Here is a 26160-nt window from a genome sequence, read left to right on the forward strand (position 1 = left end):
TTGGATTGGTGGAAGTTTAAGTATAGCTAAGTACATTTGAAACTGTTGCTGGGCCTACTAACATTGGGACCTACTAACACTGGGCCTACTAACGTTGTTTTTTTCAATAGGCCTTAGGAGTTAAACTGCAGTGTATTTTGCATAGTGTACACATGTATTTTCTTTGTAATCATTGCATGCTTTGCATTTTACTTCTGTATGTGATGTTCTTCTGCATTTAATTTTCTTTATAAACCATTCAGATCTTAACACATCTCGTATGGCATGATTTTATTCGTTTAACAACTTAAAAGGGTATTCACTGTTTTCCTGCGTAGGTTTTACCATACATTTTCAAACATATTGAACTTTTACATCACTTTTTAGATAGCAAGGATCTGTACTGGGACCAATGCTTTTCAACTTGTTCATAAAGACAGTGTGGTATAGTGGTTAGAGTGTTGGAATGGAACCTAGGAGATCTGGGCTCTAGTCCCAACTCAGCCATGAAGCTCACTGGGTGGCTTTGGGCCACTCACTGACCCTGAGCCTAAACTACCTCACATGGTTGTTGTGAGGATGAAATTGAGTAGGATGCCCATGTAACCCACCTTGGACTACTTGCAAGAGGAATATGTAATAATAACAAATTCAATAGTACTAGTGGTAGTAGTAATAATAATAAATGATCTGGAACTAGGACTAAGCAGCAAGGTGGCCAAGTTTGCTGATTACATCACCTTCTTTAGGGCCGTTAAAACGAAGAGGGATTGCTAAGAGCTCCCAAAGGATCACTCCATAGTGGAAAAATAGACATCAAAATGGCAAATGTAGTTCTATGTAAGCAAGTGTAAAGAGATGCACATGGGGGGGGGGGGGTATGCTCATGACTGACCAAGACAGAGTTCTTGGGCTTATGGTTGACAGTTTGATGACAATGTCAACCCAGTATGCAGCTGCTGTGAAAAAAGGCACATTCCATGTATTCCATATTCCATAATTAGGAAAGGGTAATTAGGACTTGGCTGAGGGGATGGGAAAATGCTACAACGCACTGATGTTTCAACAAACTCTTAAAGCCCCCCACTCCATGACTTTCTGGTTCAAGTCAGGCAGATACTGTATAAGGGCAGTAATTTCACATCTTCTCAGGACAATTTCTGCAGATTCAAACAAAAAGTGCAAACTTTCCAGTTGTGCAGAACTTTGTACAACAGAATCAGAAGTATGCCATATCATGGCACTCAGAAATTTTCATTAATTTTTATCACAGAAGCTTCCATACTGCCAGTCACTTTTTCAAAACCACTTTTGAGGGAGAGATGCAGATTGAAATGCTCTGCAAGCCTATTTATTTATTTATTTATTGCATTTTATTCTGCCGTTTTAACACAAAAGTCTCCCAAGGTGACTTATGAAGATAGGAAATAAGACCACCCCTGTCCATAAGCTTACATTCTAAAAGACATAACACAAAAGGAAAGGGGACTTGGAGGGAGGAGGAAACACAGAGCCAAGATGTAGAAGCCATGTGGCGTAGCTGTTTCTCATTACGCACTGCAGGGGCATACAAGAACACACTGCAAAAGAAGCATTATCCAATTAAACATGCTATCAAGGCAAGGCAAGTTTAAATCCAACAAATCACATGCATGTTGAACCCAAATAAACAGTTGTTCAGTCGTTAAGTCGTGTCCGACTCTTCGTGACCCCATGGACCATAGCACGCCAGGCCTTCCTGTCCTCCGCTCTCTCCCGGAGTGTGCTCAAGTTCATATTCATTGCATCGGTGATGCTATCTAGCCATCTCATCCTCTGTTGTCCCCTTCTCCTTTTGCCTTCAATCTTTCCCAGCATCAGTGACTTTTCCAGTGACTTCTCTCTTCGCATTTGGTGGCCAAAATATTTGAGCTTCAGCTTCAGTATCTGTCCTTCCAATGAGCACTCAGGGTTGATTTCCTTCAGGATACGTCTGCGTATCTGAGGTTGTTGATAATTCTCCCGGCAATCTTAATTCCGACCTGTGATTCATTCAACCCGGCGTTTCTCATGATGTATTCTGCATATAAGTTAAATAAGCAGGGCGACAATATGCAGCCTTGTCATACTCGTTTCCCAATTTTGAACCAATCGGTTGTTCCATGTCTGGTTCTTACTGTTGCTTCTTGACCCTCGTACAGGTTTCTCAGGAGACAGGTCAGGTGGTCTGGTACTCCCATCTCTTTCAGAATTTGCCACAGTTTGTTGTGATCCACACAATCAAAGGCTTTCGCGTAGTCAATGAAGCAGAAATAGACGGTTTTCTGGAATTCTCTTGCTTTCTCCATGATGCAGCGAATGTTGGCGATTTGATCTCTCGTTCCTCTGCCTCTTCGGAACCCAGCTTGTACTTCCGGTAGTTCTCGATTCACATACTGCTGAAGCCTAGCTTGCAGGATTTTGAGCATAACCTTGCTGGCATGTGAAATGAGCGCAATTGTATGGTAGTTTGAACACTTTGGCATTGCCCTTCTTTGGATTTTGAATGTAAACTGACCTTTTCCAGTCTTGTGGCCACTGTTGAGTGTTCCAAATTTGTTGGCATATTGAGTGCAGCACTTCAACAGCATAATCTTTTAGGATTTTAAATAGCTCAGCTGGAATACTGTCATCTCCGCTAGCTTTGTTGTTAGTAATGCTTCCTAAGGCCCACTTGACTTCACTCTCTAGGATGTCCGGCTTAAGTTCAGTGACCGCACTATCATGGCTATCAGGGACATTAAGATCATTCCTGTATAGTTCTTCTGTGTATTCTTGCCACCTCTTCTTAATCTCATCTGCTTCTGTTAGGTCCCTGCCTTCTTGGTCCTTTATCATGCCCGTCTTTGCACAAAACGTTCCCTTGATATCTCCAATTTTCTTGAAAAGATCTCTAGTCTTTCCCATTCTATTGTTTTCCTCGATTTCTTTGCATTGTTCATTTAAGAAGGCCTTCTTGTCTCTCCTTGCTATTCTCTGGAACTCTGCATTCAGTTGGGTATATCTTCCCCTTTCTCCCTTGCTTTTCGCTTCCCTTCTTTCCTCAGCCACTTGTAAAGCCTCCTCAGACAGCCACTTGGCTTTCTTGCATTTCTTTTTCTTTGGGATGGATTGAGTTGCTGCCTCCTGAACAATGTTACGGACCTCCGTCTATAGTTCCTCAAGCACTCTATCAGGTCTAATCCCTTAAATCTATTCCTCACCTCCACTGTGTATTCATAAGGGATATGATTTAGGTCATACCTGAATGGTTTAGTGGTTTTCCCTACGTTCTTCAATTTAAGCCGAAATTTTGCAAGAAGCAGCTCATGATCTGAGCCACAGTCAGCTCCAGGTCTTGTTTTGACTGACTGTATAGAGCTTCTCCATCTTTGGCTGCAAAGGACATAACCAATCTGATTTCGATATTGACCATCTGGTGACGTCCATGTGTAGAGTCGCCTCTTGTGCTATTGGAAAAGAGTGTTTGCTATGAGCAGCGTGTTCTCTTGACAGAACTCTATTAGCCTTTGTCCTGCTTCATTTTGTACACCAAGGCCATGCTTCCCTGTTATCCCGGTGATTTCTTGACTTCCTACTTTAGCATTCCAATCCCCTATGATGATAAGGACATCTTTTTTTGGTGTTAGTTCTAGAAGGTGTTGTAGGTCTTCATAGAACCGATCAACCTCAGCTTTTTTGGCCTCAGTGGTTGGGGGATAGACTTGAATTACTGTGATGTTGAATGGTTTGTCTTGGTTTCGTACTGAGATCATTCTGTCGTTTTTGAGATTGTACCCCAGTACTGCTTTTCCCACCCTTTTATTGACTATGAGTGCTACTCCATTTCTTCGACAGGATTCTTGCCCACAGTAGTAGATACAATGGCCACCTGAATTAAATGACCATTATATCATTATACAACCATGTTTGTCCATTTTAGTTTGCTGATTCCCAAGATGTTGATGTTCAATCTTGCCATCTCATGTTTGACCACCTCCAGCTTACCTTGATTCATTGATCTGACATTCCAGGTACCTAAACAATATTGTTCTTTACAGCATCGGATTTTCTTTTCTCCACCAGACACATCCACAGCTGAGTGTCCTTTCGGCTTTGGCCGAGCCGCTTCACTCTTTCTGGTGCTACTTGGAAATACCCTCTGCTCTTCCCCAGTAGTATATTGGACACCTTCCGACCTGAGGGGCTCATCTTCCGGCGTCATATCTTTTACCCTTGTGATACATTCCATGGGGTTTTCTTGGCAAGAATACTGGCTTGGTTTGCCATTTCCTTCTCCAGTGGACCACATTTTGTCAGAACTCTCTGCCATGACCTGTCTGTCTTGGGTGGCCTTGCACGGTATAGCTTATGGCTTCACTGAGTTACGCAAGCCCCTTCGCCACAACAAGGCAGTGATCCGTGAAGGGGAAATAAATAAACAGTAAATGAAGACAATTCCTGGCTGCAGGCTTACAATCTAAAAAAACAAACAAGCATGACACATAAGGAAGAAAGAATAGGGAGGGATGAGGGGAAAAATAGGATGAAATCCTAGACATGTTTAGGCAGAAATAAGTTCTACAACTCCCAGCATTCCCCAGCTAGCCTTTCACTAGGAATGATGATGCTTCTCCCTCTCATCTTCCTCAGCAGTCTGAGGGAAAGGAATTTTTATGCTGCCTTTAAGGGTAGAACTTATGAGGGTAGAACTTACAATAAAGAAACAATAAAAAATATATAAATTGACATTTAAAAAAAATAAACATTTTATTTTTGAAATGGATTATCTTTTTCTACAAGAAAATGGTGCTGATTCTTAAGTAAATGTGTTCAGCATCAGGACAGCAGAAGCAAGCTCCATTTTATTTCTGCAGTCATAGTTGTGATATAATTTAGGTGAGTTTAACGTGTAAAACTACACATGTTCAGAGTAGAATTATTTTTTAATCAGGGTTGGCAAACAATTCTACACCATGGATTGGTGAGGCAGGGTGTGAACTTGCTGCTGTATTCCAAAGCCTGCTTTTTTGTGTTATTCTGAGAATATAATGTGTTATTTTAATTATTATCATCATCATTTATGTTATAGTTTGGGGTGTTTTTGTGTATATCTGTGAAAAGTACAGTGTGTGAAAAAGAGCCAGTATGGTGTAGTAGTTTGAGTGCTGGACTGGGATTTGGAAGACCCGGGTTCTAATCCCCACTTGGCCATGGAAGCTCACTGGATGACTTTGGGCCAGTCACAGACGTTCAGCCCAACCTACCTCACAGGCTTGTTGTTGTGAGGATAAAATGGAGAGGAGGAGGATTATGTATGCCACCTTGGGTTACTTGGAGGGGAAAAAGCAGGATATACATTTATGTATTTATGTATTTATTAAATTTATTAATCGCCCATCTGGCCTGTCACCCAGCCACTCTGAGCGATGTACAACAATAAAAACAGTGTATACAATAAAATTCAACATTAAAAATATCACATTTCTAAAATTACCCTAACCCACCCCAAATGCCTGCCTGAACACCCATGTTTTTAATGCATGGTGAAAGCTAATTAAAGAGGGGGCATGGCGGAGTTCCCTAGGGAGGGAGTTCCACAGAGTGGGGGCCACCACAGAGAAGGCCCTCTCCCTCGTCCTCACCAGCCTAGCTGTCCTGGCTGATGGGACAAAGAGAAGGCCATTCGAGGCTGATCTTTTTGAGTGGCCTATCTGGTGTTGCTGGAGGCGCTCCTTGAGATAGGCTGGGCCGGAACCGTATAGGGTTTTAAAGGTCAAAACCAACACCTTGAATTTGGCCTGGAAAACAACTGGTAGCCGGTGCAGCTCCTTCAGCACTGGAGTGATGTGATCTCGCCGGCAGCTGCCTTTAATCAGGTGAGCCGCCGCGTTCTGTACCAGCTGCAGCTTCCGAACCATCTTCAAGGGTAACCCCTTGTAGAGCGCATTACAGTAGTCTAAATGAGAGGAGACCAGGGCATGTACTACCGATGGGAGCAGATGGTCGGGAAAGTAGGGGCGCAGCCGCCATATCAGTTGGTACAGCGCTGTCTGGCTCACAGCTGACACCTGAGCCTCCATGGACAGCTGGGAGTCTAAGATGACCCCCAAGCTGTGGACCTGGTCTTTCAAGGGTAAATGCAATCAATCAGTCAGTCACCCAATCAATCAAGGGGGGGGGGGTTGCAATGGGTTCCTGCTGGCTCCCAAGCAATATAATCATCCTTATCATCATTACATACAAAGGGATGCCTATACTTTCTTCTGAGCAGTCCAGTCCTTACTTCTTACAAGAAAGACATGCATAAACTAGAATTTTGTACTCTGCTGCTTCTGAGGAGGCCTGCTCTGGTGGATGCTTTTTGAGGAGTTTTTGGATACTTTTAGAACAAAAGCATGGATGTTGGGAGGCTTTCAGAACTTGTTTCTATGTTCCAAAGGCTGCTTTTCTATGTGGATCTGAGCGTAAGATCACATCTTATTTTAATTATTATCATTATTGTTATTATGGCTGTGTGGATTCTCTGCTCCCATTCATCATCTTAAAGTCACCTGATTCTCTGAAATGAGAGTTATTGCAGAAACAGGAGAATGTGGGTGCAACGGAGTACTTTTGTGTGGTTATATGATCCCCTCCCCCCTTTTGCATGTTTTTCGTCTCAGTTTTCTCCTTCTGTGGTATGGGTTGGAAATTCAAAGTCTACTCCTTATCCATTGATCCCCTTGGCTCTGCCTCTCATGAGCTCTTGGCTCTGCCTCTCATGACCCCTTGGCTATGCCTCTGCTGACTTGCCCTCTGTCCCACCATTCAGACTGGCCACCGGCCTCCACTGCATGATAGCGGTGTTTAAAATTATGCATGGCTAGAGAAAGTGAGGAGACACCTTTGCTGGTCCCAGGCACTCCATCTTCCCAATCTGGATTTGAGACTGAAAGACCCAGGAAAAGTGTGGGTGCATGGAGGGTCACTTGTAGGCAAGCACAATTTGCAACATTGCACAACATCATGAATGATCATGGGGCGTGTCAGATAAGGCAACAGCCTTAGCTTCCAATTTCCTGGCTTTGTGGAGTTTGGACCAACATGAGATAACCTTATCGTCTGGTCTTTTAAACTGGCAGGGTTTTTTTTATGATTGAATAACAGTTTATAGGACATGGAATGAGCTCTGTGCCTGAATGCTCCTGCCTCCTGTCATTGTCTTCAGTGAAAATATCCTGGTCTCTTAATCACAGTTGCTTGTATTAATCTAGCAAATCAATTAACCAGTTAATCATACATTTCACAGATCAACTATACAATACAATAAAATGATTTAATGTATTGTACAAGTAATTTAAGTTGATTTAGTATTGGCATTAGAAAATTGAAACCTTATAGGTGAAGAATGAATTAGAGAATATTGTGAAAAATAACTGATCTAGCTCTAATGCTATCTTATATTTACTTGTTCCACTCATCACTAATGACCATAGCGATCTATGAAATTTTGGAAGTAGAACTCTTGCATAGGCTACATATGAATATCTGCTGTCCCTATTCTGCTAAGCTTCTGTTACAAAAATGCTGAAATTCCCACTCTTTAATAAGTTTGACCTGCTGCTTGGTGAGACACAAATAAAGAGAAAGGGGCACATTTCAAAGAAGGTGAGAAATTCATACAGAGTCTTCAAAGGTTAATGGAGCTAAGTGAATATGAGGAAGAGTCTAATACATGACACAACCTTTCTCCTCTTAAACAAATAATAAAACTGGTTATTCTGTAATTGAACATCATACTACTATCACCTGAATAATGCATGTCTGTGATTTTAATTACTTACTTAATTATCTTTAAATTCTTTTAAAGCTCAAAGCAGCTACTGTTGCTTAGATGCTTAGAAAATTGCTTCCTGTTGCAGAAACACTTATTTTTCTTCCTATTGTTTCTTTTGCCAGTAATTGCAGACCGGCCTCCCCCTGTCATTCGACAGGGTCCTGTGAATCAGACTGTAGCTGTAGATGGTACTTTAGTACTCAGTTGTGTGGCTGCAGGCACTCTAATGCCCACAATTCTCTGGAGAAAAGATGGCATCCTAATCTCCACACAGGATTCCCGAATCAAGCAATTGGAAACTGGCGCATTACAGATTCGATATGCCAAGGTAGATTGAAATGGAAACCACACCGTTCTTCAAATTTAACTTCTCTTTGGTATTTGCCTTGGGGCCCTGAATGTTGCTATCTCTAATTTTATAATTAATGGAATGTTAAATAACTGTATTAATATCATCTTTATTTGACTTTTCTCTTCTTGAGATTGCTTATGTTGCATTCCCAAAGTACCTTTGATTATAACAGAGCCACTGGCAAGTTCTTTCAGATTTCATAAGTCAAATTCTTCTAATAAAAATTAATTTAGAAAACAGTTTTTCTAAATTAGAAGGTGGGGTAGTGGTGAAATAGTGCCTATAATGACTACAAGCTTTAGCCATAGAAGTTTTGTAAGCCTACTTCAGGATTCCACAGTGGCTAACAAGTATGTGAACAGTAAAGAGTTCCAGTATTTTTGCATAGCATGATATCTTAAATATTTTATTAATAGTTTAAAATATTCTCTACAGTTCAGTTACTATATTTTATATATTGGGTGGTTATCCCTAATGTTGTTCTTGTGCTTCTTCAGTTTTATCACCTATACCCTTGCAGGAGTGCTATTCTCAAAATGTAATGAAACACTGAGCTGGCTTCTGGAAGGTTTTGTAAAACATATATGGTCAATGTGTTGTTCCTTTGAGAGAAGTTATAGCAAAATAATTTGTGTTTTTGCAAGGCATATCAACACCTGTTCTTACTTGCTGGAAGTTTTTGCCTTAGGATAACTTGGTTCATAAAATTAGGCCAAATGTAAAGAGATCTTTTCATACAATACATTACTGGAGACTATGCAGTTACCTGCCCATGCAACTTTACATGCCAGTACAAAATTTGTGTCACTGACATGTTCTGTCTAATTTTTTTTTACAAAAAAAATTAGATTGACCTTTTCAGAATGGTTTAATTGCTTTGTGTATATCTTTTGTGGTAGTTTTACATGAGCTTGGACTAGTTTTCACATTCTGGGGATTGAACTATATACAGCTATTTTATCTAAATCACTGCAAAAAATGTTATCACCTTCAACCGTCGACAAGAATTCTTGCAAGAATACATAAGGATAAGAAAATGGAGCAAATATTGAATCTTTCATTTAGTGAAACTCACTCATTCCTTACTTTGTTTCCTTTCCAACATAGTAGTGGTTCTGTGGCATTTTCTCTGCGTAACTTTTGCATATCAGCAACTTGCAGGGTGAAGAGAAGTCCCAAATATTCTCATTGATTTAAGTATCTTCTTTACTTTTTAGTAAAGAAGGATGTAATAGGACTGAGCTGTAACTGTCAGGCCAGTGGTCAATTCCCATTCCATTTCACTTCCAGAAGCTGCCTAAACATGTCATTGTTTAGCCAAAATGATGATATTATACAAGCCAAAAAACATATCCTTTAACCTCATACACAAATGCATTTTTTCATTCTTCTACCTGCAGCTGTAGACACTGTATTCAGATCACACCTTTCTTGGCAATAGTTAGTATTCCCTGTCACTTTCCTGCAGTGAATCAAGCATTTTCAGGACCATCTTAGTACTTTCAAACTCTGCAAGATTTACCTTTGACTTTGTTTCTAAATGGAACCTTTAGAAAATAGTAATCTCCTGTCCTATCCTCCAGCAAATGAAGCGCGCGCGCGCGCACACGCACACACACACACACACACACTTTTCTCGGAACTGCTGCCTCCAACCTGTTTGTTAATGATAACAATAGCTTAGGGCACAGTCCCATGCATGTTTAGACACAAAAAAGGCGTACAACAGGCATGCATAGGATTGTGCCTTTAATGGAGCTTGTAGAAACAGAAACTAGCTAAATGGGATTTAGGAAAGTAGAAACAGTGTAATCAGGCTATGCAATTTTGCTTCTGCGTTACATGGCAGAATAGAGATTTTTTCAGGCTTTTAGTGCGTTCTTGAAGATCTGCTACAGCTTCTGTCTATGGTCATTTTAGGACCTGACGTATATGTCAGAAAGGCCATGTGTTAGGGAAGCTAACCCAGGCACATTCACAGTGGAGATTTAAGGGCTTCTAAAATAAACTTCCAGTAAGCATTGTAAAGTCAACCATAGTGTAGCCAAAGATAAGATGAGCCTGGCTAGATCAGGCAAAAGTTATTCTAGTCCAGAATCTTGTTTTCAACAGTGGCTGGTTAGATGCATCCAGGAAGCCCCTAAGCAAGACATGAAGCATCTGATTTCAGAGTTATGCTGTCTTTGAATACGTAATCCTGCTTTAGTGGAATACATTCTGGGCAAATGGAACTTGGCAGAGGGGCATGCTGCATGGTTCAGTAATGGCCAAGCATATTGTTCTACAACAATGGAAAGCAAATAAAACTCCAAATATACATGATTAGATTCAAGATCTATTGACCTTAGCTGCCCATGAAAAAGCATATTACAACAAATGGATAAAAGAAAATAAATTCCAATTAATATGGGGAAATTTTATTGAATTAGATGCAGAATACAATGATTTACCATAAAATCAGTGCAGGCTGGCAAAGAGATATGCATCACACAACCCTTTAAAATATATATATATATATATATATATATATATATATATATATACACACACACACACACACACACACACACACTTATTTATCCAATTTTTGCTTAATGGCTTTACTTAGATACATGAAACCCTCCTCTTTAAATACATGACAGGGTGACCGGTGGGACAGGACATAAATGGGAGGGAATAGGGGAAGTGGGGACAGGAGAGGGGGGAACGTTCACTGTTTGTATTGTATTGTAAAATGAACAAAAATCTAATAAACTGTTAATAACAACAACAAAACAACAAAGCAGTATTGCCAACTTTAAAGGTAACTTAGAGCTCCTGTCCTGAACTGTTCTCTTCTTCTACATAACATTCACAGACCCTTTTATCTTTTTCACATAGACCAATCATAAGTCTTCCCATATACACCTTCAAATGCTCCTCCTCCCATTCTCCCACCACTACAGACCTCATCACCTACACAGTCAAATCTCCTGCCTAATAACCACCCCCTCAGAGCTCACACTATATTTTTACATCTCTATGTGTGCATAGATATGACAAAAAAGTGTCAGTACAGTGGAATAGAGTGCCACCAGTCGTTTGAACTGGGATAAATTCCCTGTCTCCTGTTCAAGTGTGTAGAGTGGGCTTGTGAAATGGAGACCCAGACATGTTGAAAGCTACACAGGAAACATGATCCTTGGTAACTTCCTAGATTGCTATGACTCTTTCCTAATCCATGTCTGTTGATCACAGCATAGTAAGCCTCACAAAATTTAGGGGATATCCTTATAGGTAAACATGAAATTTGTTTCAATCCACTTATCTAGAGGAGGCATGTAGCCTGCCAGGAAGTGTGATAGGTTATAGATAGAAGGGGATCTAAGTTCTGAAGTTCTTTTATAATGAATGAGCCTTGCCAATTCAATGAACAGAGAGAGAGAGGCTTGGCTTGCTTGGCTTGGCTTGGCTTGGCTTGGCTTGGCTTGAACATCTCCCTATTGTCTAGCTTAAAGTGAGCAAGGGGAGGCACTAAGACCACTGTTGGGGCTGGGCCACAAGCAGCAGTCTGAGGTGAGCCAGGAGCCCTAAACTAGTAATCCTGTAGGAGGAAGCTAGTTAGGATCAGGAAGGAAGCTGAATGAAGACCTAAAGACAGCCAAAAGGTCACAGGAACATGCCAGAACTTAGAAAAGCATGGTTGCTCAAGCAAGGCTTAACTAAAACGGGAAACCCTCTTATATTCTTCCTTTCCAGGAGGATGCAATGACCAGCCTCGATGGACAGGGCCAGTCCTAGGGCTAAAGATACTGCCATCTAGGCAGATGCTGCAACATGAAGTTTAGTTGCACAACAAGGCAGCTGCACACAGGCCCGAACGTTGCCAGTTTGAGCCCAGCAGCTCCTGATAACCTCTTAGGCTGGCTTGGGTTCATGGAAGTTGTAGCCCCAAACATTTGAAGGGCACCAAGTTAGGGAAGGTTATGAATATATATATATATATACACACACACACACACACACTGAAAAGATGAACCATATATCATTTTCTAGATATGTATATTTCATGTACATGCGAGTTAGTGAATACTTGAACAGAGAACAGGTAGTTGTTCTGGAAACTAGTGAAGTGCTGCAGTGATTATATAAACTAATGTAGTGCATTTACATGAATTCCAAGGGGTCAAACATTTTACCAGGCATTACTTAATGACTTGTATTCATTTTCAAAGTCATCCCTGTTTGTGTATTTTTCTCCAAGAAATGCATTACTCTTGATGACCCAGTTCGCACATAATGTCTAACTGTGGGTTGTTTAACTTAGAGTTAGCTGTGGTTGCACAGCAGCGAGCAAGCATGCTGCCTCCTGCCCACTCACCCACTTTCACTTTCACCTAAACTATTATTATTTCCTAAATGGTTATTATCATTACGTCTGAACCCAGAAACTCTGGATTATTTAGGGGTTAATCAACCCAATTAATCAACCCAAGATTTAACCCAACAACAAACCATGGGTTAACTCCAGGCTTGGATGTAATGATAACAACCCAGGAGTGGGGTGCTTAGGAAAGCGAGAGTGGGTGGAAACCAGCATGCTTGCTTGCTCCTGTGCACTCACAAACAGCCTATGGTTTGTTTGAACATTTGAACTGGGTCAATGTGTTAGGAGCATGTGTCTAGGACCACAGCACAGAATGAATAAAAGTAAAGTTTTTAATCCTGTGCTCACTTATGAGCATAGGAGTACCAATTAAAGATAGAATTGAAAGTTCACTTTGTGCCTTCTTTTTTTCTAATAAATTGGGGACTTTGAGTGAGTTATATTAATCAAGGACACACAAACCTGATGAATATCTGATTATTTCAAATATTTATTTTATTTTCTCCCCTTTAGCTGGGTGACACTGGTCGATATACCTGCATTGCCTCTACTCCAAGTGGGGAAGCGTCATGGAGTGCTTACATTGAAGTCCAAGGTAAATCTATTGAGATTCTCCTGAACAGAGGAGAAACCATAAATATAAGCAATTACTGTCTAATCGTTCTCTGATTATGTAATAAATTAAATATACGGGAGTACGATGGTGATCCTATGTCAGTTTTCTACTCATATGCCTTTTATCACCATTAGAATATGGAGTTCCAGTGCAGCCACCACGACCCACTGACCCTAACTTGATTCCGAGTGCACCATCAAAACCTGAAGTTACTGATGTCAGCAAAAATACAGTAACACTGTCATGGAAGCCTAATTTGAATTCAGGTGCAACACCAACCTCTTATATAATAGAGGCCTTCAGGTATTATGTCTTTCATGTGATCTGGTTGTGTTTATGTTTTTAGGTTGCTTAAATCACAAGCATGCGCTAACTTGTTTTGTGTATGTGTGCTTTATCCTTAGCCATGCAGCTGGCAGTAGCTGGCAAACTGTAGCAGAAAATGTAAAAACAGAAACATTTGCAGTTAAAGGGCTGAAACCAAATGCAATTTATCTGTTCCTTGTGCGGGCAGCCAATGCATATGGAATTAGTGATCCCAGCCAGATATCTGATCCAGTGAAAACACAAGGTAAAATATATATTTAAAACTGAGCTAAAGGCAACCATTGCACCCTTGATTTGTTGTTTAGATATTGGTGGTTGTTGAAAGGAAGCAGATACGGCAATTTTAGCTAATGATAAAAGACTGCAAAACAAAATGGGTTTTTATATTGAGGAAACAACTATGTGTTTACCACAGGTTTTCCCACTGAAAAAGAGACAAGCCACTTTTTAATTTGAACAGTTTGTCCCTTTGGCAGTAGGAGCTACAACTTTGCAAACATCAAGTAAGGTTCTGGATAAGTGCACAGTTTTCTTCCAGAAACTGATCTAGTACATAGAGTTACTTATTTCGAAACAGCTTTTCATAATGAAATACAGTTGATAGAATAGCACCCAACAAAACATGATTTGGCATTAGTCAAGTCCTCCATTGCCCTTCAGGATAGTGTGGGAAAACCAAAACCAAACTAAAAACTATCTGTACATCTATGCGGAATCCAGCACCATTTTATCAGGTATAAGATCTAAGCAGCTGTCTTAAAGTGAGTCAGATCTTTAGTCCGTCTACCCTAGTATTGTCTGCAGTGATGACTACTGGCTCTCCAAGGAATATTTCAAAACACCAATAACAAAGTTTCACAGTATGTGCTGAGATGAGATACATTTTGGTTTATCTAAAGAAATTACTGGGTGAGTATCAAGAAAAATCAATACTACTATTAATTCTGAAGATTATTCTCATCTTTATCACCAACTAATTGAAGAATTGAACTATATACCACCCATTCACAAGACTCGTCTTTTTATATAACTATGATATTTTGGAAGGGTACATAGGCTTGGATCCAGCGGTGCCCCACACAAGCGAATAGGAATTTTGCACCCCAGTTTCTGCAGATTCCCCAGTTCACTGCACACTCTCACACCAAACCCCTAGCACTTCAGAGAATCCCCTGACTCTCCAGTCTATGGGGTTGAAGTGCGTAGGAGGCAGCTGGAAAGCTCTGTTACATGAACAGAATTCTGGCAGTACTATATGAGGCACTACTATATGATTTTATCTGAATTCTTCAGAAACAATTCTCACAATCCTTGGGTCCAAGCCATAGCTTGTGTAGAAGGTTGTTCACGCATTGTATGTAGCTAGATCAGTCTCATGGAAAAAGTGTTTAAAGACCATAAACTGGATTCTACAAAGCATAAAAAAACCCTCTGCAAGTAGTGACCTGAGCTAGTAAACAGGGAAGCCAATGACCGAATAGTTAAGGGCTTGCACCCTAACTTCCATTCTCTAAACTAGGGATGGACAACACATGGGCTATATCTGGCCCCCCACCCTTTTTTGTGACCCATGCCACCCCAAATTGCCCTGTTGCACCACCACATCGCTACCAAATTTTGCTGACGTGGCAGCAGCAAAAAAGCTGCATTTTCCAGGAGCGCGGTTTTGCATTAAAAACAAGCTGTGTCCTCCCTGCACACCTTGTTTTTAACAGAAAATGCTGCTTTTTTTTTTTTTTTTTTTTACTGCTGCTGCTACACCACCAAAACCAATTTTCTTACATGTTAAAATTCTACCGCTGGCTGATGGTAGAATTGAACTTATTTTTCAGTTCTTCTCTATATATGTTGGAAGCCTAAATTTATAACAATAGTTTGTTAAAATTGTTACAGATGTTCCACCTACAAGTCAGGGTGTGGATCACAAACAAGTACAGAGGGAGCTGGGTGATGTCGTTCTACATCTCCATAATCCCACAATCCTTTCTTCTTCCTCAATCGAAGTTCACTGGACAGTAAGTCAAGCCAAAAAATCATAGCAGCGTATACGAAGAAGTATCCCAAAAGAATTTCAAAATACAATAATATATTCATGACCAACTCTGAACAGATGGTGATAAACTGTTTATAAAAGTTCCATTGTTATTTTTACATTTACAAGGGCATTTGTGGGATCTAAAAAGATTGTCTGCTGCCATGTTTTAATCTATTGGTGGGTTGTTCTATGTTTTGTTTTAATTTGTAGTTTTTATCGAATGTTTCTTAAAATATGTTGTAAGCCATCTTGAAAACTATTGGTTATTAAGGGCAGTATAAATATTTTAAATAGATGTATACATTTAAAGTGTGTAAGAAAAAGTCAGGTCCACAAGTGCAGTTTTTCACCACTAACAAAAGAGTGCCTGACCTCTGGCCAATACTTTTATTCTGGTCAACCCAAAATGCCAAGATGTATAATGGAGTGTATGAAAAGTAAGATGCAACAGTTACCATGTTGTGATATGAATGTAATGTTTCATGTTATCAAGGACCAGAAAAGAGTTTGCTGCTTTGTCACTTGCTAATTAGAAGGAATTGCTGCACAAGGGCCACCTGCAGTGGACTTCCTCTTATTTAACCAACCACTTAAAACCTCACCAAGAGTTCTATGGCAGTTCTCTTGGCCAAGTTAGTGCAGTTTCAAGAACCACGTTTTCAACCCATGTGTTGCTTTATCCAGGTTAGAATAATAACGATAAAACAAGCAAAAAAAAGAAGCAGGATTTTGAAAATTAGATCTCTCTTAATTTTTTGTGATGCATTGTTAACTTTTGCAAAATTTCTTAAAGAAAATTCCTGTGAAGCGGCTTCTGCATATTAAACTCCCCAGATATATTCAGACTAAGGGTAAAATGTACACAACAGCGGCTACAAGCAAAGTGCTTGTGTGTGATTTTTAAAAATGTTATTTTCAGAAAGTACAGCAACAGAAATAAGATCTAGGGAGGAATCCTATGGAGATTGCTTTCAGCCTCTGAACTCAGAGGCTGACGACTATCCAGTGCAGGGTGGCTGGAGCACAGAGGCAATCCTCACCTCTATGTTCCGGCTGCCCTGCATTTTTGGCTAGACTTTGCCTATCTAGCCGGAGACCTTCAGAATGGAAGGTGGGGAGGCTGCACAGTGCATAGGAAGCTGCAGGGTTGGACTCAATGGTCTTATAGGCCCCTTCCAACCCTACCATTCTATGCTTCTAATACAGCTTCCACAGTCTCCTCTCCTCCCCACTCCCTTTTCCCCATCTCCATCCTCAGTTTCCAAGCGCGGAGATGTTGCTGGCACGGAGAGAACCGCGCTGGCTACGAGGGGGAGGGGAGAGGGAGTGTGATTTTTGCACTTTCATGTCTGAGCCCTGGTTTCAACCTCGGAGCCCAGAAACTGAGAAATCCTATGTCCCCAGACACTGTCTAGGAGACATAGGATTGCTCCCTTATAAACCTAACCAGAAAGAAGTTATGAGAGTGATGGGCATTACACTAATAAGCTTGCATCTTATGCAATATTATGTATGACATTTATAGACAAGATACATTAGATTATCAAAGTAGGGCAACAGCTCTATTCACCTGGCACTAGGTATAATGTTATTTAATACAATAATTAAATGGGGTCATGTCTAAGTAAACATGCTTTTCTATGTAAATGTTACACACAGGTCTGAACTATATAACTGCACTTACCACGTGAGTTGTCTATTCACATGAAGAGTTAGCACGCCATCAAAATCGGCCTGGGCCACAAGTGCTGTATATGAATGGAACAACTCATGTGCTAAGTTTGTTTATATCTGATGAGAAGCATGTGGAACTCTTAGAATCATAGAATCATAGAATAGTAGGGTTGGAAGGGGCCTACAAGGCCATTGAGTCCAACCCCCTGCTCAATGCAGGAATCCAAGTCAGAGCATCCCTGACAAATGGCAAGCTCTCTGTCTTAAAACAGTCCCAACACTTACACAGTCCATGACTGCTAACATGTATCTTGGTTCAATACTACTTTACACTGAGAACTTACACATTTCAGGCAATGTAAAAAGGCCTTGAAACGCTAATGAATGGCGTTCTAAATTTATCAGGATCATATAAAGTTCTAATAAATTCAGTTTTAATTTGCCTTATATCATGTATTTTTCTCAATAATGTTTTAGTAATGGTCCCTTAAGTGATACTATAAGACATTATCAACCCTAGTATGCAATGCCCCCAGCTGAGAATGTGAGAGAAGAGGAAAATATTTCCTTTATCTTGATATATTTAATTGAGCCAAGCAGAGTTAGTGGAATGTAGATTGTGCCAACTGGCTGTCCTTTTTTAATCCACTGTGGTCAGGGTAAACAACAAAGACTGTTCTGGCACCTTAAAAGCTTTTTATGGCATAAGCTTTTTTGGTGTAGAGTCCACTTTATCAAATACATGTGTTCGGAGGGAACCAGAGAAAAACACAAGTCATTCTATCAAGTTGGGAAGCTGCAGTTTCTTTAGGAAGGTTGGATTGAAGCAAGCAGGAGTGGGCTAATCTCTCTAGCTATCTTCAAAAAATTTAAATTGTAACATATCCTAGCACCTGAATAGATACCGTGTTCAGTGTTATTTTTTTGTACTTCCAAAGTTTATTATGAATTTACATCTGTTCTTCGACATGAATGAGTTAAGATGATAGGTCATAAATATTGTTATTAACTATTAAGTATTGTTAATTCCAATATATATATATATATAGAGAGAGAGAGAGACAATGTGGTGTGCTTGCAAGTTATGATGCTTTTTATAGTGTATTGATGAGGGTTTTGGATCTATCTCTAAAAGTTTAATTCAGTTTCTGTTGGTAAAAGCACTTTTGGAACTTACTCTGCTATGCATCTCCCTATTCTCTGAATTGTGATTGCTAATTTCAGGTATCTTGCTCCCTTTCCTTTAAATAGTTCTTTCAGTGATCCTTGTGGGTGGAATAGTAATGCCCTTCATTGTAAAATATTATTTTGCTTTTTTAACTAGAGTAATGTCAGTGATACTGTTGTTTACATTATGGGTTTTTATCCCCATTATGTACTGTGTTAATGTATTACATTGTTAATAGTATTAGTTCCTATATTAGTTTTCGGTTTGCAAAGTACTTTACTACTTGTATCACTTATTTCGGTTAAGTAGCTCAGGCTGAGTGAGAGTGACCTGGTTCACATGATTGCAAGGTCTATAATAAGCCACGGTGGCTTGTCAACCACCGTGCATGTGCTGGTCGTGCGCTGGGGAGATTAGCATAAATACCCTTGGTGCTGCGGCTTGTTGTGTCATATAAACCTGGCCAGGGTGGCTTGTTGCCGAAGGTAACAAGCCACCCAGAACCAACAAGCTGCACCGCTGAGGATAATTATGCTAATCCCACCAGCACACGACTGGCATGCGCGAGAGAAATGAGCCACGGTGGCTTATTTTGCCAGCATGCATGATGGGGGAAAGAAGCCACTGCAGCTTATTTCACCAGCTGCGGTTGTGCGAACTGGGTCAATGGCTCAGTCAAAGCTACCCACAGAATTGAATGTCTGAATATGGAACTTAAATTGGATCTCTTTGTCTAATCTTAGCTTTCTATCCATGTTCCAGGAAGCTTTGGGCTTTTGTTTGCACACAAGGGAAGCAGTTTTTGAAACAGTGGTGGCTTTCAAAAGCAGTTTGTGATATGGCATGGGGTCCTGTTGTTAAAAAATAAAGAAATAAAGAAATAGTAACAACCCCGCCCCCCCATCATTCAGTATTCCTTGAGTATTCCAAACTAGTTGTTTAGATCCCATCCAAACAGAGCCTTGCTTCCGTTTGAAACAAGTTTAATACTAATATAACAAAGCAGGAGAAATGCAAAAACGAATGAGCTTCGTGGTTTTGCTGTTTTATATTACGTTTTGCCATATAAAACTGTTTCCAGTTAATACTTATCAACCAATTAATATGGGTGTTCTGTCTCCACTGATAGGTTGACCAACAATCCCAGTATATTCAGGGATATAAAATTTTGTACAGGCCGACAACTGCTTCTCAAGGGGAATCTGAGTGGTTAATTTTTGAAGTAAGGACACCAACAAAAAACAGCGTTGTCATTCCCGAACTCAAAAAGGGAGTGAACTATGAAATTAAGGCTCGACCTTTTTTTAATGAATTTCAAGGAGCTGATAGTGAAGTGAAATTTGCTAAAACTTTGGAAGAAGGCAAGTAGCAGCATGGCTGTGTTCATCTTTTCTTTTTTTTTGGCTTGTTTCTCCCTGATGTGTTCATTACTTGATTTTCTTTGAAGAGCATTTTGTTAAATTGGAACTCAGCCCTCAACCACTAAAGAGACTGTCAATGCATAGGGCTGATCATTATGTGATTTGTTTGTTGACACAGAAGTAAATATTCAAAAGCATTCAAATGAAAAATCCCCTCAAAGACATTATAAGAAATGTGCTTTTTCTCTCTTATTTTTATGCTGTGTGTGTGCATATCTGCTGAGTTCATGGTCTGGTCACAAATGACTTGTGTCAAATTGAGGCACTTGATAATCACTGTCTAAAGTAGATAACAGACACCACAGAGACATCAAAGAATCATAGTTCAAGGAATGGAAATTACACATTAGAGGACGTCCTATCTACACTACTTAGAATGAGGTCATTAAAAGGTGATGAATGAAAGGAACAACAAAAAATTAAATTAATACCACTCGGCCTTCCTCCTGTTGGTATTTGTTACAGATTAGAGGACTCAACAAGTCCACCCTCCAACCCCATCAAATCTGATCACATCTCTGGGAACGCCAAACACAATGGTTGATATAAGAAAAGCTAGTTGAAATTCTAAGTGCTGGGTGGAAAGTCTGGTTGATTGTCATAGTTCTTTTGAGGCCTTAAAATCTGTGGATCTATAACCAAAGATTTTAGGATGGGTCTCTTGAAGATAAAATATCCCTCTTGAAAGCCACCTTTTCATGTGACTCTGCATTGAGCCAAGAGATGATTATGTGCAAGGTATATTTCTCTCCAGGTGACCTGACTGACTGATATATACAAAGGCCAGTAGAACAATTTCCTTATTGTTCAAGGAGAGCTTGCTTTTGGGGAACCATAAGTCACAAATCACCAACATGTACTTGATGAACTGTGTGGATTTTTTTTTGCACAGGTCACCATGTGCATACTGACAACTTGTGCTCGCAGTAGCTGATTTACAAAGTGGATCAACACATTCATAGAGTCCTAGTGTTGGAAGTCTTCTCAGAGATCATCTAGTCCAACCCCCTGTTCAGTGCAGGCTCTGCACTGAAAGGTGCAGCTACAGCATCCCTGACACATGGCCATCCAGTCTCTGCTTAATTTCCTCCAGCAAAGGGAACCCACCACCTCCTGAGGCAATCTCAGCTCTCACTATTAGGAAGTTTCTCCTCATGTTTTGCCAAAATCTAGTTCCTAGCAGTTTTCCACCTACTGGTTCTAGTCCTACCCTCTGGAGCAACAGGGAACAAATCTGCTCCATCTTATGCATGACAGCCTTTCAGATATTTGAAGACCACTATCATGTCTACCCTTAATTTTCCCTTCTCCAGATTAAATATACCCAGCTCTTTCAGCCATTCCTCATAGGTTTTGGTTTCCAGACTCTTGACTATCTCTGGACACATTCCCACTTGTCAATGTCCTTCCTAAAATGAGGTGCCCAGAAATGCAGCCTCACTAATGCATAATTGAGCTGAACTATTACTTCTCGTGATCTGGACACAATATTCTGTTAAAGCAATCCATAATTGCATTCACTTTCTTAGCTGCCGCATTGCACTGCTGGCTCATATTCAGTTTCTGATCTGCTAAGACACCTAGGTCCTTTTTACATGTACTGTTGTTAAGCCAGGTCTCACCAATCCTATACTTGGGTCTTAGATTTTTTGTACCTAAATGCAAGACTTTACATTTATCTCTGTTGAATTTCATCTTATTAGCCTGTCTAGAATCTTGATCCTATTTTCTATGGTGCTGGGTATCCCTCCTAGCTTCTTGTCATCTGCAGATTTGTTGAGCAACCCCTCTACACCCTCATCCAAGTCATTTCTAAAAATGTTAGCACAGAGCCTAAGACAAAGCCCTGCAGCGCTCCACTCAAGACCTCTCTCCAGGAGGATGCCAAGCCATTAATTAGCACGCATTGAGTACAGTAGCGCAACCGGCTGTGGATCCACTTAATTGTAGTATTGCCCAACCCACATTTTACCATCTCATCAACAAGGATATCAAGGGAAACCTTGTCAAATGCTTTGCTGACACTATGTTATACTATGTCCACAGCATTTCCCATGATCTACCAAACCAGTAACTATCACAAAAGGAGATAAGATTGGTCTGCCATAACTTATTCCTGTCTAACCCATGTTGACACCTAGTAATGAATGCATTTTTACATGCTCACAGACCAACCCTTTAATCATCTGCTTGATAATTTTGTCTCTTATTGATGTCAGGCTGATTTGTCTGACATTTGCCCATCTCCAGTCTTCTGGCACCTCATCTGTTCTCCAGGAGTTCTCAAAGATTACAGTGTAAATAGCTGCAAGCTCCTTCAGCATTCAGGGATATAATTCATCTGGCCCTTGAGACTTGAACTCATTTAAAGTAGGTAAGTGCTCTTCAATCATGTCCTTACTTACTCTGGGCTGCAAATGCCTGCAGATATCATTTGTTCTACTTGTCCCAGATTGAACACAATTCCCCTTGTGAGAGATGACTGAGGGAACATAGGAGTTGTGTGGTTCTGCCTTCTCTCCATCACCTGTTAACAATTGACCACCTTCCCTAAGCAGTGGACCTACCTCTTCCTTGATCTTCTTGCTCCTAACATATCCAAGAAGCCCTTTGCGTTTTGTTTTGTTTTTAGCATTCCTTGCTAGCCTCAGCTCATTGTGGGCCTTCACCTTCCTGACCCCATCCTTACAGGTTTGGGGAAATCTATTGTACTCGTCCTTGGTCATATATCCCTTCTTCCATCTCCTGTATATTACCCTTTTGAGTCTCAGCTCATTAGAGCTCTGTGTTCAACCACACAGGCTTCTTTAAATGTCCCCCATTTTTCCTTCGCATGGGAATAGTTTCTCACTGTACCTTCAGAATTTCAGTTTTCAGGATCTCCCATCCCTCTTGAACTCTTTTTTTTTTCCTTCAGGATTTCTAGCCATGGCATCTCACCCAACTTTTCTCTGAATTTTTTGAAATTGGCTTTCATAAAGTCCAAGGTACATGCCGAACTAAGTTCGGTTTTCATAGCCCTCTCTATCACAAATTCCAAGATGACATGGACACTTTCCCCTAATGTTCTTGCCACTTTCACTTCATCTACCTTTTATTTTCCTTTTAGGATTAGGTTTAGGACAGCAGATCCCTTTGTACTTGTAAAGCACATGCATAATTGTAAAATTATGCATGGTGTGGAGAATGTGGACAGGGAGACATGTTTCTCTCTCTCTCAAAATAATAGAACTTGGGGTCATCCCCTGAAGCTGATTGGTAGGAGATTCAGGACAGATAAAAGGAAGTATTTCTTAACACAGCACATAGTTAAACTATGGAATTCATTACCACAGGATGTAGTGATGGCCACCCATTTGGATGGCTTTAAAAGAGGGTTGGACAAATTCCTGGGGGAGAAGGCTATCAACGGCTACTAGTCCTGATGGCTATGTGCTACCTCCAGTACCAGAGGCAGTGAGCCTATGTACACCAGCTGCTGGGGAACATGGGTGGGAGGGTGCTGTTGCACTCATGTCCTGCTTATGAGTCCCTGGTTGACAGCTGGTTGGCCACTGTGTGAACGGAATGCTGGACTAGATGGACCCTTGATTGGATCCAGCATGACTCTTATTATGTTCTTACTTTCATATACCTTCTGAGATATGAACTTGTCAACAAGACAGATCAATAACTTACTGGATGTTGCATTCTTTACAGACTTAGACTTCCAGCAGATGTCAGGATAGTTGAAATCCCCTATTTCTACTATTGCTGTGAAAGTTTTGTCATCTGTTCCAGGACAGCACCATCCATGACTTTCAGCTGGCTGGGAGGTCTGTAGTAAACTGCCACAGCAACATCACTCTTGTTTCTCCCTCTGTCTTTTCCCAAATGCTTTCAACAGGGCTTGCATTCTCAGAATCATGAATTTCTGCACAGGTATATACATTCCTTACATATAGTGCTACTCCTCCCATTCTCTTAGGTTTATTCCTTTTGAACAAAGTACACCCTTCAGTGTGCCTATATTCCAATCATGAGTCTCATTCTACCAAGTCTCAGTGATACCTATCAGATCGTACTTACCATCTTGCATTAGGATTTCAAGTTCATCCTGTTTGTTTCTGTGGGAGAAAATGCTCCATGTGTTAGTATATAGACATTGAGGCTAAGGGTGTTGCACCTTCCCAGTTTCCCTGCCGTATTTACTTGAAAATTACTGGAATCCACCTCCACCATCTTGTCTCCTCCTTTGTCCTTTGTATTCTTCTTTGTAATACTTGGCTGAGTAATTAGCTCTGGTATTTTGCTACACACACACACACACACCATGAGTTAGTTTAAAGTCCTCTTGATCAGGTTTGTGAGGTTTCTACCCATCTTCCTAATTGCCATGAGATGCACCCTATCATCTGCAAGGAGTCTTTCATATTGGTATTGTAGGCCATGGTCCATGAAACCAAACCTTTCCAGACAACACTATCTGTGGAGTCAGCTGTTCACTTTCAGCATCCTTCTTTCTCTGCCAATGCCCTGACCTTCGACAGGAACGACTGATGAAAACCCTAACTGTGTCCCCAAGTACTTCACTTTCCTACCCAGAACCTCATAGACTTTGCAGATCTACTCAACATTTCTTCTGACTGTATCATTTGTTCCCACGTGGATCAGAAGGAGAGGATAATAGTCAGTTGGTTTTATGAGGTCCCGGTAGCCTTTCCATCTAAGGGTGCACGAAAGTCAATTACCTGGTCTCGCAGCTTTTCGCGGTGGGGGGGAGGCGCTTCGCTGCTCTCCCCCCGAAGTTCAGGCCGGGGGGGGAGGCTTCCCGCCTCGCCCGGCCGAAATTCAGGCTGGGGGGAGGCTTCCCGCCTCGCCCGGCCGAAATTCAGGCCGGGGAGGAGGTGCCTCGCCTCGCCCGGCCGCGAAATTAAAAGTTAAAAAAAAAAAGCCCCCGTGATAGGCTACGTGACGATTAACGTAGCCTATCACAGCTAGATCTGCAAAGTCAGCCGTGATAGGCTACGTAAATCGTCACGTAGCCTATCACGGCTGACTTTGCAAATCTAGCCGTGATAGGCTACATTAATCGTTACGTAGCCTATCACGGGGGCGTTTTTTTTAATTTACTTTTATTGGAATGGCGGCGGCGGCAGCCGGTCGAAAGATCGGCTGCCGCCCCTGACGAAGACCCAACGAACTACCGCCGGGACCCGCCACCAGGAGGGACATTCGGGAGAGGTAAGTCCCGTCCCGAGGGGGGACGGGGGGGTGCGGAGAATTTCTCCCCGAAACTTTTTCGGGGGGCCGAACACATTGGCGCTCGGCCCCCCAAAGTTTCGGGGAGAAATTCTCCGCCAACCCTATTTCCATCACATCTTGAATACATGATCTAAGAAGGCAACACACCTCCCAAGATGACATGTCTCATCTGCACACATCTGCCTCTGTCCCTCTCAGAAGGTTTGTATAGGAAAACAAAATAGTGCCTACAGAGATTTCATGAAGCCCCAGAAGTTGTCTTGAGTTGGCCCTTGTTTAACATAGTATATTTAGATGTTCTTTCCCTTGAATTACAGAGACTTGAGGTTCAATTAGTTCTTGTTTATTTGAGGTGTTCAGATAATCACACATTGTCTTTATTACCTCATTTTCTTTTGCAGTTTGTTTGAAATCACATCCACACAAAAATTGTCAAAGGCAAAATTTGCAAGACCAAATTCTGTGAATCACATCGCTATATTTTTTTCATGTATTTTTCATGTATTTTTTCTTGAAAGAGTTGTAATTATATTTTTGTGTTGCAGAATATGTTTTGAGGTAGCTGTCATGTATTTTCAATTCTGTTTAAGAATAATACTGGGGGGGGGGAGAAACTATTTTAATCACAGTCATGCTTCTTTCCACAAACAAGCTCCAAGTGCTCCTCCGCAAAGTGTTTCAGTAACCAAGAATGATGGAAACAGCACTGCAATTGTAATAACCTGGCAGCCTCCCCCAGAGGACACACAGAATGGAATGGTTCAGGAATACAAGGTAACATAAAGTTCTATCCCGGCAAGCTAGTACTGAATTGATAGAACCTGTTTGTGGTTACTTGGCTCCATCTGGTGGTAAAAATCAAAGCACAATAAAAGTATAGCCCATTGTGTGTTGTTATTTTGTTCACTTAGAATTTTAAGATAAAACTATATTAATAAGACTAAAAATTCCAATGTGTAATCACATGGCTATAAAATAAACTTTGTAGTCAAAATTCACCCTTGAGCTGTTTACATTCTTGCTGGAATCACAGTAATAAGCTAAATGGGAATGGTATATGTGTAAAAGTATAGTATGACACAGCTAAGTTGAAAAACAAGTAATTCACAATTTTAGCATGTTACAGAAATATAGGAAATTAACCATTTTAGTTTTAATGAAA

General features: G+C 40.8%; 1 protein-coding gene across 3 annotated transcripts in view; it reads left to right on the forward strand.

Moving 5' to 3' along the window:
* The window catches only part of ROBO1 (roundabout guidance receptor 1), a 602488-nt gene that overhangs the window by 511632 nt on the left and 64696 nt on the right, over positions 1 to 26160 (forward strand). For all 3 annotated transcript variants that reach the window (XM_084843506.1, XM_084843507.1, XM_084843508.1), the window contains exons 9-15: positions 7918 to 8123; positions 13027 to 13108; positions 13264 to 13432; positions 13534 to 13700; positions 15350 to 15471; positions 19463 to 19694; positions 25651 to 25772. In XM_084843506.1, the coding sequence (XP_084699632.1) occupies positions 7918 to 8123; positions 13027 to 13108; positions 13264 to 13432; positions 13534 to 13700; positions 15350 to 15471; positions 19463 to 19694; positions 25651 to 25772 (1100 nt within the window). The remainder of the gene's footprint in view (positions 1 to 7917; positions 8124 to 13026; positions 13109 to 13263; positions 13433 to 13533; positions 13701 to 15349; positions 15472 to 19462; positions 19695 to 25650; positions 25773 to 26160) is intronic.

The sequence above is a fragment of the Heloderma suspectum genome, chromosome 3 (genome assembly GCF_057233095.1).
Source record: "Heloderma suspectum isolate Gila_16-S chromosome 3, 16-S_ref, whole genome shotgun sequence".
Classification (NCBI taxonomy): domain Eukaryota; kingdom Metazoa; phylum Chordata; class Lepidosauria; order Squamata; family Helodermatidae; genus Heloderma; species Heloderma suspectum.